The 15098-nt window shown below is 38.7% G+C and overlaps 1 protein-coding gene across 13 annotated transcripts in view; it reads right to left on the bottom strand.

Moving 5' to 3' along the window:
- Positions 1-15098, bottom strand: part of Dnc (phosphodiesterase dunce) — a 296932-nt gene that overhangs the window by 132510 nt on the left and 149324 nt on the right. For 5 of the 13 annotated variants that reach the window (XM_071726323.1, XM_071726331.1, XM_071726316.1 and 2 more), the window contains exon 1: positions 2498-2811. The exons of 7 other annotated variants lie outside the window; for them this stretch is intronic. Coding sequence is in view for 1 of the 6 variants with exons in the window: in XM_071726384.1 (XP_071582485.1) it covers positions 9156-9241 (86 nt within the window). In the remaining 5 variants the exon portion in view is untranslated. Of the gene's footprint in view, positions 1-2497; positions 2812-9155; positions 9359-15098 lie in introns of those variants that run through there. One more of the 13 variants, XM_071726384.1, reaches the window with a different exon arrangement.

The following is a 15098-nucleotide window of genomic DNA, read 5'->3' on the forward strand; positions in this document are numbered from 1 at the left end:
GTTAATTGAATTTAAGAGATTTATGAACGGCTTGTGGATGAAAAATGATATTTTTCTTTCCACCCATCCGGGCCGGACCGAATATTTCGTTCTGCGTTTGGCCTATTTTCGTTTCATCAAATTTCAATTGTAAAATCGAACGCAAGCGTATTTATAAATGAAATTGCGCTGTTACAGAAGAAATAATTCGGTACATCGAAGTAACAACATTCGTAGTTGTTGTAACAAAGCCAGAATAAAGTCGCGAAATACTCGATGTTATCGCTGAATCGCGTTTGATTATTATTTTTAATTGGATCCGATCAGAATCATCCAATTACAACCGTTGGACGTGATATTGCGCTGACATCTAATCATCTACCGATTTATCGATTAAAAATGTCAAAAAGCTCTGTAGAATGTCGAGCCTTTTCTTTGTCGAGTTCAAGGTTCGGGCTTTTAAGGCTGAACAAAGAACTTCTTCTACGGCGAAGTATAGCAAGTCGACGGATTCTATCAAGGCGTAATGAGCACCAGTGAAGAAAGTCAATTTTCTTACAGCTACCTGTCAACGTTTTATTTAAACAACTGGCGCACTGGCACAGCCTTCTTCTTCCTTTCACACACGCCTCTGAAATAAAAGCTCTTTCGAAAACAAATTGTATTCTCATTATCGTGCGCAGTTTGCTCTTACAAGAGCGTTAAGCGTTACGCTCCCTTTATGCCTTCAACGGGACCCCCTCGGTGTCAGCTCTGTAACGAGATAAAGGCAAACAGAAAACCTGGCTTATATTCTTTCCACCACTGTCACCGTTGCCCGCAGGTAAATCACAAGCTGCCAGGGGAAAAAATTGGTCGCGATACGCCGCGAGCCGCGCGGTGGGATGTTTTATCTGCTAGATAAACATTCCTCTTTAAATAATTGAAAACTACGTATCTCAAGTGTCACGCGAAGGGGAGCGTGTTTCCTATAGAATATATCCTGCGTACGAGGGATCGACAAACTCGGGCGCAGAAAATGAGATGTCACGGCAAAATCGAAACAGGATCAATTTATAATGAATCCCGTGCTGAAAAGAGAGAAATCTAGTTTTGTAATAGCTATCTTTTATCTTGTCGTTACGGTGTTTCGCACGAAAGGGTTATCACGCTCGCGTGCACCGCTAATTAATGACGTCGGTTTGTCGCGTGCTTTTCCATTACGTTCGCGAGGTGATTCTGAATGCATCGCCTGCTGAGAGATAACGTTGGGAAAATAAGACGATATTCGTCCCACGATGCATATTCACGGTTCTAAAGTTGGAAGCAGGCGAGGAGAAGATCATAACGAGTAGCGCAAGTTTCGTGATAATTTACACGCAACTGCGACGAGATATAAACCCGCCTGCGTGCGAACTTCACCGCGCGAAATTGATTCGGGAACTAAATTATTCGGCAATTAAATTACGCGTAATCGTCGCGTGATGTCGGAAACAGCGGATTTAGGCTTTCTCGTCGTTATCCTGCAACGTACAACGGGGATAAACAGAAACTCTTACTGCCTCGAAAACACTTTAGTTGTTAAGCTAAACTTTGTTGTTTTAAAGTTCGCGCTTCGGCTGCGCAAGTTTTGAATGATTAATTTAATAACACGTAGAGAATTTTAAGAGAAGCAAAAAAGAAAGAGAGAGCAGCTTCGCAAAAACCTACATGTCTGCAGATATTGTAAAAATATTTCTCGGTAGCTCCAAGTACTCCAAGGCAAAAAACATGATCGTGATAACATTTATATAATCAGTATTATCTCTTATCATGTATTGTTTCTTATCACACTTTATTTGATTTCCTACTACAAATAATAAGCAGAATTATTTCTGCACAATTAAAAGTGAGATTTGAAGAAATTTGGAATTTGTCAGTCAATCTCAGGATGCTATTTTAATATAAATTTGATGACGAGTACAAAGTAATCATAAATTATAACGAGTAAATGTGATTACAACGAATTACTCACATCGTCCGCACGGTTTCGTTATTGAATTGCTCCGATAAACATTTTTCGCACATAACAAATTCAGGTTACCACTTCGGAAACAATTAAATTGGCTTTTGGTCCTTATATATAATTACATTCGCGGCGAGGAAGCGATATTGGGGGATTGGCCTCGCAATCTCCTCTTTCTATAAGAAAAGCATTATATCCCGATCCCATTTCAGAAATTTCCGCACCACGGCTCTGATAACGAAAATGTGTCAACCTCCGGAACTTCGTAGCAAAAAAGGAAAACTTCACTATGCGCTATTATACCTAATGAAGTTTCACTTCTGCGCACGTTCTCGCATGCTCTGCTAATTATAAAAGCTAACCGAATCGCGGAAGCTCTCTCCGTGGGATAAAAGGATTCGAGAAGTTGGCGCGAACTTGGTAATTAATCGATCCAAATTGAATTTACACGGAAACTATTCGAAGCAAACCCACGCGAACGATGCGAGCAATCGTAATCCGAGTGACTCTTCCACTTCCCAAGTGGATGCTCACCGCTCGAGTGCTCGTGGAACCTCTCTCCGCGATGCCCTTTGTATTTGCGCCGCATACACGCCGTGAGAATTCACTGGGGGACACAGAAGATATTACGACCTTAGTCGTAGCAACGCTAGTTAGCCCTATTCCAAGGATAACCAGGTTTTCCCTCCTTTTCCCCCCGTGCCGCAAGCATTATACGAGCGCACCACGATCTACAGAGGAGAACTGGTAATCCAGGAGTTAGTTAACAACTTGTCGGTTGGTGCAACTCGATCGAACCCACGAGGGTTTCCACTGGACGTCGGTCACACACTGATCAGTCGTTGAGACGCGGTCGCGAGACCGTCTCGTTCCGACTTCCGCCGACGGAAGTAACGACGGTCGGCACGGGGATGGTGGAGCGAGACGCGAGGGCCGGCTCGCAGGACGCAGGGGGTGAACGGGCACGAGCACGGGGTCGCGTGAACCGCGCGAGGTCGCGTGTGCTGTCGGACTGAGAGAGCATCGACGAGCTGCCCCCTTGCGAACCTAGCTGGCGAGGAGCGAGGAGGAGCGTCATCGTGCTCACCCGCTGCCGCGGGCATGCTCTCTGTGAGCGTGTGTGAGAGACCTGCGACCATCGTCTCGGGTATTCGCCGTTTCTCCAACCGGCTGTCACTCGCTCGCGATTCTCCGTCTCTGTCGCTTGGTATCGCGTTTCGTGCTTTAGGTGTTCGCTTCCTGTACCACGGTCCATCTGCCCATCGACGCGCCTAACGGATCGTCGTCGTCAATCACGCGTGACAGGCTGAGAGAAGGAACGGGAAAAGCTAACGGCATCAGCCGGGACATTGTGTCCACACGATATCAGATCAAAAAGGATAATGCGATAATATCGAAGATGGGAAATACGACGAATGCACGTGGAATCGCAGTTCGTATTTCAGATTTTCAATTATCTTTCATTGATCTTAAATCGAAGCATCGGTGCTTGAGAATAAAAATTATTTTATACAATTTTGCAATGAATATTTGTATATGCATATATGTTTCTAATCAAAACATATAAATAAATACACACTTTTTACGAAATACTTTTCCGAATAAGTTAAAATTTATTATAATAAAATATTTAGGTATTCCGAAGAGATAGATATATTAATTAAATGTGATATAGGAAGAAGCTACTATTCTTTGACTAACAATCAAATTGGTCAATTGGTGACGCATTATGTAATAATTTTATCAATACGTAATATCGGATAGAAATTTGTGAAATATGATATTAGCAGAAACATAGTCGATATTATAAATCTCATTGTCAGTTGCTATAGTTAAGTGAAACTTAGTGCTATGATGAAATTGATATATTCAGGTAGCCCGTAGATGCGAGTCCTAAGCCAGAATTTTCAACGTGGCGCGTTTAGGTGAGATATAGGAAAAGCGACCCTTCATCGAGCGCGCAGAAACGAGCTAGAAGCGCAAGATGTAGTTCTCCAGAGAGTTTTCCTCCCACGCGAAGCGGGTTTTAGAGCTTCATCGAGAGATGCGACGAGCTCACCCTATACACTCCGGAGGAAACATAAAACATTATCTTTCGCCGAGCTGGCTCTAATCTACCAGACCTCGAGCGAAAACGAGTTTACGCGATGCGGAGAATTCATCATCCCATCCACATTACAAAGTTAGGACACAGGCGCAATGAAAGTTATCCAGATTAATATGTTGACTGCGCGAATTATATACTTAGCACGCGCAGATTTGCGAGGATCGCGATATCGTGGTGAAAGCACTCACAGTACAAAATTCAACTGCGACAGAATACCCGGTTCATCGATTCTACACATCCCTTCGCGATCACCGTTGCAAAAGCTTACCGAGAATAAATACCTCTGAGCGAAACAATTTCGCGCTTGAACGTGTAATATCGTACACGTAAGTGCGCGATTTTGCAGCGGTAGCGTGCCTACGCCAAAACACGAGAGCTTATTGTTTCGTTAACGACGCTTAATATCTCGTGAAGTATAAAAACAGAATACGATTCCAATTTAAAAAGTAGATACGACGGCTGATTAGAGAATACATACCGATGCTGATGTCGTAAAGCCTGATCTACAATGTGTTCTTTGTGCTTCCTGTTTTCTGCTCTTAACCTTTTTGCGACTATCTCGTATTTTGCAATTCCGTCGCGTAACGCGATGTTTTTTGTTCTCTGTCGCCCAAGATAAAAATTGACGAACTTCAGAAGAGACAAGAAACATCACGTTACGCGACGGAATTGCGAAATACGAGATATAGTCGCAAAGAGGTTAAGGGCAGAAAACAGGAAGCAAAGAACACATTGTAGATCAGGGTTAACTGATAATTAATAATTTATCAATGCGCGAAATTTATCACGTGTCAAATATATTTTTATAACCTGCCATTTGTAATATGAGTTGGCTTTTCGAAAAACAAAACCCATTTTTCTGACAAAATTCAATCCCGCCTATCTCTGAAAAAATATTGGGAAACTGGGTGAAATTTGAAATGTGATTGATGTATAAGGTTACATTTGATGATGTCATTTATTCGCCGACAAGAAGATCGAAGAGCAATCATTGCAAAGCTATTGATACGTTCGATAATCGCGCTTGTATATTTTTCTTCAATTGAACAGATGATGATCTAAAAGTGTCTGCTTTTATGAGATTTGGAAACTCAAGCTGGCGTAACGAGATGAGTCATTGTCTATTTAATCGATTCGTGAGTAGCAAATTCAAACTTGGCTTCGAATGTAAGTAGAACGTATTAAAGAGAGATCTAAAAGACACAATATATGCCGACACAAAGAATTGCTCAATTTCACGGTATGCGCTGACATACACAAATTAAGATCAGTTTATTCTAAGAATGAGGTAAGTATTATTGAGAAAGAACAGGCGTCTTCTAATGAATAGCAATGAAATGCAAATCCTATAGTTAATAGCTGACAATGGCTGCAGGTATGTTTAGAATTCACTAATAGCAATTTATAGATAATCAAAAAATTGTTTAATTATCGTGCACATTGATGCCTTCTTCAAGAAACGGAAGAATTTTTGCATTTTATAACTACCAAATAACTGCATCTCAAAAAACATGTATAAGAGCATGTAAAAAGGAAGAGATAATAAGCATATAAGAAATTTAATTAAGAAAATTTGATAGGGGTAGATATTATTTTGATACAATAAATATAAATAAATAATATGCACCAAAATTTTAAATAAATATATCTTTACCTTTTTTCATGTTTATTCGTCAAGCAAACAGCGTGAGTTTGTGAATTTAATTAATTCTTAACTAAAGAGAATTAATTAAACCGATTAAAGATATCGTCGACGGAGTAAGACGTTAAGTAGAAAGACGACATGACATAATGTCAACTTGTTCTAAAGTTAATTGCTTTGCAGCACAACTCGGTGGATATAACAGGTCATATTTCTTTCCCAAGCTTTTGGTAGATCACAATAAAATGAGAGAAAAATTTAATCGGGCGGAGTTAAATAACATAATCTTTTCGTTATTTCGAACCGGTACGCGATAATCCGTAAGAAATGAAGATTGAAGCGTCAGAAATTAGTTCGATAAGTGTTTACGCGACGATCGGCTATAAAGTTTGGCAGTTTCCAAGTTATACTCCCTTGGGCTCGAGAGAGCTTTTCTCTCTTTTTCTCTCGGATCGATTCAACTAGGCATGGTGCACTTCGTACGTCAGCATTTGGCACGAGAAGATTTCGCGATGTGACGCCGATTATTAATCACCGAGACGAAATAATTTCGAATATCGGCAATTTATGCGAGCTGCGAGAGATTCAAATGGAGCTCTGTATACCACATGACGTTATTCGCGCGGATATTAGCGACGTTACTGACGATGACGCAGAGAAACGGTCCATTTCCTTAACCCGATATCTGGGAAATAAAGCGACTGATGTCACATCATGTAGCTTGAAGGTGAAATGAAAAGAGAAATGCTATATGCGCGTATACGTATCCTCTTTCCTTTGGAGTTATAAAAATGTTTCTTTAAGAGCACATTCATACTTGATATACGGTTCTTCAATACAAAGACACGTTACGTTATATACAAGTCTATAGTATCCTGGTTAACAGGAGGTCCGCTTTCTTCGCAGATAAAGAGACTCACAAAAATTGCAAAAATAAAACTGTTATTTTAAGTACGCCTCATTAATCATGTATCATATAGACATTATCTCTCGGCATTCACGACGGACGACGCAAATATAGTCATGATTTTTAATTCACATCGTAATATTTCCTTCATATGCATCCTTCACTTGCTGCGGCGTGCAGAACGATTGCAACGCAACATCTGCACTTTACAGTGCGTCGTTTCCGCGCGTGAAATATGCGTGCGCTGTGAACGATAAATTTTCGCGGCGAAGCACCACGTTGTAAAATTTGAATACCGCGCTGGGACAACGCGAGCCCGTAAAATTTTCGAGCGTTACGGTGAGAGAAATTCTACGCAGCGCATAATCACCACGTAAACGCGATGAAGTATATTTCTTTCATTTTAACTGCTTAAATAAATTGTTTTGCGCAGAAAAAGAAAACAGTAGGTATATATAAGTGTAGCAGTACATAACGTAATATATGTAACCAACTTGTTATCGTTACAGATAGATATGTGTATGTAAATATGTGTTAAATAAATATGTAAAGAAGTTTTAAATATGATGATAACAGATTTTTTTAAATTATAATTAAAAAGTCTGTTATATAAAAAATTTATTTGATTATATCAATTAAAAGATGTCAATTAAAATAAAATCTATTTTATAATTGACAATATTGTAATACTCATTTACTCAAACCAATAGAGTAGAACAACTTGTGAGATTTCACGGACTTTCGTGTTTTAGTGATAAATGTTAATGCCTCAAGCTACTTTCTACTTCAACATGAAAGCTCTGCATTTGATTTGAATTATGAACACGCAACAACCACGTATGAAACTTCCCTCGGGGGAAACCTTCCATCAGCCGAAATCAAAAATGTTTTTTCACCGAACTGTATACGGATTTAATAAATCATTTTGTACGATACATTTTCGGGATATTTACTGTATGATTCATTGTATTGTAATTGATATAAATCCATAATACGCAGTATTATGGAAACTTCCCTCGGGGGAAACCTTCCATCAGCCGAAATCAAAAATGTTTTTTCACCGAACTGTATACGGATTTAAAAAATCATTTTGTACGATAAATTTTCTGGATATTTACTGTATGATTCATTGTATTGTAATTGATATAAATCCATAATACGCAGTACATGAATTGAATTAGGATCAATCGTCAGAATAATAATATTAGCATGTGATTAGCATTCAGCATTTATCGTTTCGACAATATATCACGATAAATTGCATCCAAATGATGTCTCACTGTCGAAACTTCTAAATATTCATGAAAGAATTAATTAATTCTTGTCATTCAGAAATATCTTCTATCTGGAGATACGTATTATGCAAACTTTCTCCATGTGGGCGATGTTCATTGGATATATTATGCTTGAAATTCTAAAATTCTATTGAAATTGTATCAAAATGTTAAAAAAATGTTGTGTATAGAAATTGTCTCTGATATAGCATTAGTTTTTTAATTATAAAACATATAAAACTCAAAAATTAGAAGCTATAGATATAGAGTATGAAGCTAAAGAAGTTATGAAGACGAGAACTTTAAAAGTAAAATTTAGAAACAGAAACTATTTGTTTTTAAAGTAACGTAATAAATTTTCAGTATCTCTTCTCTAAATAAAGATAATATTAGCTTATTTATCGCTAAATAATATGTATTAAAGTTATTGATGAATTTAACAATACGCGACGTTGAAAATATGGAATCTAGTTTATCGACTTTGTTAAGTAAAACTGGAAACAGACGGTGAGCCGGTGAACCACAGTATCGATCTAACTGTTAAATATAGCACAGAAGAGTCCAGCTACGTGAAACCCAGGCAGTATCGCGAAAGATGGCGGTACTATATGGTCGTTTTACCAGTAGATGCAGTTACTGTTACCAGTTATCGGTTTGAGGCTACACCACATTTTCTCAATGGATCATCTTATCGCTCGATAAAGCGATTTGATTACTGTCAGATGTGACAGATAAAAGTCTGAACACAGTGATATGTTAAAAAAAAAATGACAAAGGAAAATAAATAATCATTCAGACTTTACTTCGTTTTAGAAGGTCTCGAAACTCTACAATAATAAAAAAATAATTAAAATGTCGCAATCATGCACATTTCATATGAAGATATCTTCACGCGTGCATAGTAAGAATCGATATTTGCTTCACAAAAATTGGATTGAAAGTCATTTGTCAAAAATCTAACTTCGGATTGATCGACTTTGATCAATCACACACGGATTACGGATTTACCAGTAGAGGTGTATATTTCGATAGACAAATCGTCAGTATATTCCGGCAAAAAATCCAGGTCGCGTCATCGGGTTGCTTAGAGCGCGAACGATGCGGCTTTATTTTCGTCAGTTTTCCGAGTGGCAACATTCTCTGCCTACCGCACGCGCAGCTTACCGTGACGGGCTCACCTGGCCGTTGATTTCAATCGTTGACAGATATCTTATCCACGAGAGCGGGAACGGCCAAATTCTCACGTGATTTATCATACTCACCGCAGCTCGTGCCCGACTACCGTCCATCCCCTGCGACGTCTCCTATCTTTCCGGCGCAACGCTTCCGCCATGCTGAGCCTCTCCATCCTGGATGGAGTGACGCGATAAATTTTTCTCAACCGCTCTTAAAATGCACGCACTTCGCCGATGACGACGACGACGACGGCCGCGTGACCGTCGTTTCGCGACGGCACAACGACACGCGAAGCCGCGTTAAAAGCGACACGCGACATGTCCCGACTCATCTAAAATTGTAGCACATTAATTCCAGATTCACCGAGCAGATTCCGCGAGCGAGAAGGGGAGCACAAGATTTTTTTCGGACAACACTACGCGCACTAACGCGAAGATAGGATTCACCATAGGAATTTATGATTAAATCGCTATTTATTTTTACAATCAAACCCACGCAATGACATACGAGATAAACATTTGTGAAGTTTATTACGTGAAATAATCGATTGTATTTCCTGCTATAATCAAACTGTATCTCGGATGTCGATTAACTTATTTATTTATGCGTTATGCAATTACATTGCATCGATCACGATTATGACACCGTAATATGGTTAATTGGCGAAGACGCCAAGAAACATCATACGCAAGAGTAGATCACAATCGCTGATTATTACTCGCGATGCGCACTGCCGATCGCGAAATACTATAGATCGTACTGAAAAGAAAAGCATTTATATATTTATATTCGCGAATTCTTTTCAAGACACGTCACTCTATTGCACGCGGACTTACTACACTGATCCCGAACTCGAATGACAAAACAACTTCTCCTTGTTCAAGTTGTTGTCACACTTAGACAAGCGGATTTCAAAGGCAAACAAAATTTTCTTAACTCAATGTCTTAACCACGAGTCACTGATCGCCAAACAATCTGACGGACCGGGTAATTAAATCGGCTGTCGCTGAACGAATAGACGAGGTAAGGCATCTGGACATCGCGACGCGCCGCACACGACTGAATGTCGTATTGTATTTATAGAGCGACTTGGATTATTTTGAACGTCGTCGCTTTTCTCACGTATACGTAGTTTATACGAATTTTCGGAGTCACGACACGCGTAAATACGTCGTGATATCTTTTTTATGCCCGCTTCTTTTATGTCGTCGTGCGCGTGATGTAAACGTGCGCCTTCCGCATTAATCTAATTTCGCCGCTGCTTCTTGTCTTCCCACATACCTCGTTTCGCCACTATTAGCCTCCATTTTACGCTTACCGTTGTTTTTGTCACGTTAAGATGCTTAAAATAAAATACTTATTAAACGCACGTACATACAATAAAATGTATGGTGCATTAATCCGTGATTTTATACATATATATGGAATTATTACTATGCTAATCGCAAGCTAGACCGGTTAATGAAGACATAGATTTCCTTTGGCAAGAGTACAGAAGGCATTAATGTTAAATTGCGGTAGCTCCAGTCGTGTACTTTAAAGTGTACACAAGATCGCATGCCAATTACATGTGAAGTATACATAAGTACATGTACAGAGCCCAAAAGTTTCTCTCATGCCCATTTCTACCAATGCAGTTTAACTTTAATCTCGGTTTAACTTACTTTTTATCTTTCTCTTAGAACTAAAGAAAGATAAAAAGTAAGTTAAACCGAGATTACAGTTAATCTGCCTTGGTAGAAATGGACATCAAAGATAATATCAATAATTTAATATCTAACCGTAGATTATATATGTATACGTAATACACAAAAAATGTTCTTTATCTCCAACATTTTGCGTACAAAACCATATTAATAATTTATACATATATTCTGCGTTCTATGTATATCTGAGCTGGCAAGTGTCCACAAATATTAAAGCATCGTACAGTAGTACGAGTCACCAAATTATAGGTATTTTTTTATGCGCGTATACGAGATGAAATTTCGGCTTGCTACCAGAGCACATGCTCGCATCCGGCGCGTTGTGCAAATATCTGTCAGAGTAGTGACAAATGTTAACTAATGGGAGTTATTAGTTTACGTCAAAGCCCGATTAGAAAATGAGTTACGTCTCGATAAACGATTCTTCATAAATTCACGAGTAGCCTATCGTCCGACTAACTAATCCTGCAAGTTGCAGGGACGCAAGACTTGTAAACACCAGATAATTACGCTTTTTTTTTAGATCGCTCGCCGAGAAGGGAGAAAAGTCGAACGAGACGCAAGGTCGTCGGTTATTTATTATAATCGAGAATTCTCGGTGGCGCGCGACGCTGCCTCCGTATAAATCGTGGGTGTCGGCCGGCCAATTATAATACTCGTATTTTGGGAAACCAAATGTTACGGTGGCCAACTTAGACGTGGAATCGCAAAGCGCGACGTCTCGTTGTTGCTCCGCTTCATTTTTCTCGCGGTTCTGCACGAATTTGGCAATCGCGAGCGTAACGTGATGCAAGAGAATACGTGAATCATTGTTATAAACGGTACGGAACTACGGCGGTTAAGATAATCGCAAAATTTTTCTCACTAAATCGCTCTCGGACACTGATAAAGGTATACTAACGGTTATTATCATTATTATTCAACTCTCAACTAACGAGGATAAATCTAACATCAGCGTAAATAGCTTACGAAGCATCAGAAAGTACAAGGAACTTGTATTTAATTATAAATAATGAGGGTTACCGAGTAATGTTGTGGTGTACTGCGAAGTAAGTAAATAAATAAGCAAACGAAAAAGATGACGTCTAATTTTTCTTTGCTCAAGAAGAATTTGTTACAAATCTACTTAAAATTTTAAGTTTACTTAAAACATCGCGATATTATATTTGCATCTCCTATGTTGTAATCATCATGAATATTTGTCTTCATTATTATAAATAAGACTTTATTACGCAAATGCTGGGGGAGTTTGCTAAAATGAAATTGTTCATTAATTTAAAAAACAGCAATGAGAATGCATTAGGCGTTAATATCAGCAATTCGCTTTATGCTTTTCGTTCAAATCTAATTAATGATAGTTTATTTAATTAATTTATTTTATTTATTCAACAATGTCAACTGATTCAGAACGAGAAGTTCGATAGCTTCGGTTGAAATTTGTTCGAATAAGCTTGTGGTTATTTAGGTTACAACCTTGCCGCAAAACACCATTATTTCATAAGAAATTATTAATTTTTGTTGTATAAAGCAGTAATACGTTCTGGAATTTTCAGTAAATGTAGCAACGTTTTTTTTGCATTATTTACAAGATTTCTACTTAATTGTTCAAAAACATGTTACGCAGGAGATGCGCGGATGCAAGAGGCAGTGAAGTTTATAAAAATAAAAGCAAAAATAATTAATCGATATTATTAACCCTTTGTTGCGACATCTTGCCCTAACGCGCTCGTATAAAGAGAAGCAAGTATGGCGGAAGCAACTGTGTAAAAAGAATATCAGGGGTTGGTCAATCTCTTTTCGTTTCATTAAGCAACGACCGAGAGGTTTACTATCTGCTGTTTAAATTGATTTGCATAACAGGAGTAAGAAAAACAATAGATTTATTTTTAAAAGTGATTAAGAACACAATATACAATTATGGATATATATTAATCGAAATTGAATGGATATTATAGTAATATGCATTGCTTGTAATAATATTAGTTAATATTAGTATTTAATGAGACGATAATGCAATGTTTTTGTTGTCGTTAATAATAATAATATACACTTTAGATATGTAAAATCAAGCTGCCAAAATTGAATCCAATGTATATATAATTATTATATCATCAACTACCGATAACTTTTTATTAAAGGACATAAATAAAATATAAATTATAACTTTTGTTATATGTATATGTAGAGCTCTGTTCTTGTTCTTATTTTAATTATTCTTAAATTAGATTGTATTTTACTTCCATATTTCTTCAAATGTTTATTGCTCTATTATTCGCACAAAAATATATCTATATATAAATGTGTAAATATGTGTATGTATAATGTGTAAATATATGAATATGCAGTGTATTGCGCTCAGGTCTGTCGGTTTGCTAAACCCAAATAGCTGTGCGAATCAGTCATCTCTGCGGAATCGGCTACCGATAAAGGCGCGACAGCGCGATGCTGCCATCCGTGAATGTTCTACGAGTTTGCAGAGACAACAAATATTATCATCTGCAGTAAACTTTATAGTTCCAAATTTTGTTGAATATTTATGTTAAGTTGCAATTATGCTAAAACAATTTTTGCTCCGAAATAACACCATAGATTGGAAACAGACGTCCTTTTTTCTAAACTACACTATGACAAAGAACTTACAAAATCTTTAAATCAAATACATTTTATAGAGAGTTAGAACGTTAAAATATAAATTTTATTATAATTTACATTAGTGGAAAAGCTTGCTAAATCCTCGTAGAAAATAAACATTTTTTATGTGGAAATAGACCACGAGGCACTGTGCAAAGGTACATTACGGATTTAATGGCGGTATAAGCAACTAGCGTGGAAAAGAAAAGTAAGACGTAGGACACAGTGGCGATAGCGTACAAGCATTAAAATGCAAATGAAAGTGGCGCGGCGAGAGAAGGATAAGACAAAGTCGACCGTTATTCGCGATAGAGAGTTCTTCCGCGAATTTGCTCGGCTATTCTGCTGTTACGAGCGAGTCGCAACTAATACGACATACAAATACATCGGATATTCAGGCCGAAACTGTACGACTTGGTTTTCCGATGACAGTTATAATAAACTGTACTTCGGCAAACACGATGCTTCGATTTTGCCCGGAAAGAAAGCCAAATGCCGACCTACATCAGTGTTCGATAGCAATGGAGTATAAGAGCCAACAGCGAAAGTATATTTTATTAGCAATCGAGACAGATACGTTTGATTTTTCAAACACTGATTATTAGATTATAAGATGCTATATAAGAGACACTCACGCCACTTCGTAATTTTTCCTTCTAAAATCTAAAGAAATTCTACAGTAGATTTCTCTTTGTTAAATACTAAATTTGTTTTGAATAAGAAATCTGTGATAGGAAAAAAAATGTCATCGACTCTGTGTTAATAAAGGAAATTATATTTTAATGAAACAACAGCGGTATTTCCAGGGTACCCTTATTAGCGAAGAAATTCACGTTTAATTTAATTGCACACACATTGCAGTTGTTCGCGGAGGGAAGGATTTATCTCGGATCTCGATCTTCGTCGTTTCCCTCTAAAAAGGAACTGGCAAGATGCATTTCATCTCGACGGGCACGTTAAGGCGAGAGAGTCGCGCCGTTCCTATTAGAGATCTCCTCTTACGCAACGGTGTCGAAGAATGCCATTTCCCCGCCCGCGCTATTCTCCGGCGATGAATGAGCAAAGGAATTTCTCGAGACTCCGAGCCTCGCGCTCGCGCGCGTCAGGCGTCTACGCGGATGGTTCTACGTGTTACACGAAAAGCCACTCGGCGCTCGCGACCCATTATGCAAATTGCGCCTACCGGCAACGAAATATATGCGTTTGTGGGGTGCATACCTTGAGGTCACCGGTGGCGGTGGCGGTATACGGAGCCACGACTCCAAGATAGCGTAAACCCGTTGCGCGAGTAGTGGTAATACGCGATAGCGAGAAGAGCTCGGCGTGACGGATGGTGCAGGCGATATTCATTTGCGAGAATTCGTAATTATCGCCATCGGTACCCGCCGCGTCTCGTGCGCGATGTGAATGGAAGGAGCTTAATCGCCACGAGATCGACTACATAATAGGTACAAGAGAGAAGGATAGGAATTCATGATGCAACCCGCCGTCGCAAACTATTCCGAGGATTACAATTTACTTAGCGTTAAGTCTAGATAAATGCGAGTCTATTCTCAAATAGCGCGCGAATGCTGTAACGTACGATTCGTTCCCGCAAAACAGTGTAGAAGGTCATAGGATATGTGTTGCGAGGCTGTTGCCGAGTTCTCTCGAGCTGGCGGAAAATTTCTATAAATATTTAAGCTGTTTGAA

Source organism: Temnothorax nylanderi, unplaced genomic scaffold, assembly GCF_030848795.1.
Source record: "Temnothorax nylanderi isolate EJ_2023f unplaced genomic scaffold, tnyl_v1.0 TNYL_tig0009_pilon, whole genome shotgun sequence".
Taxonomy (NCBI): Eukaryota; Metazoa; Arthropoda; class Insecta; order Hymenoptera; family Formicidae; genus Temnothorax; species Temnothorax nylanderi.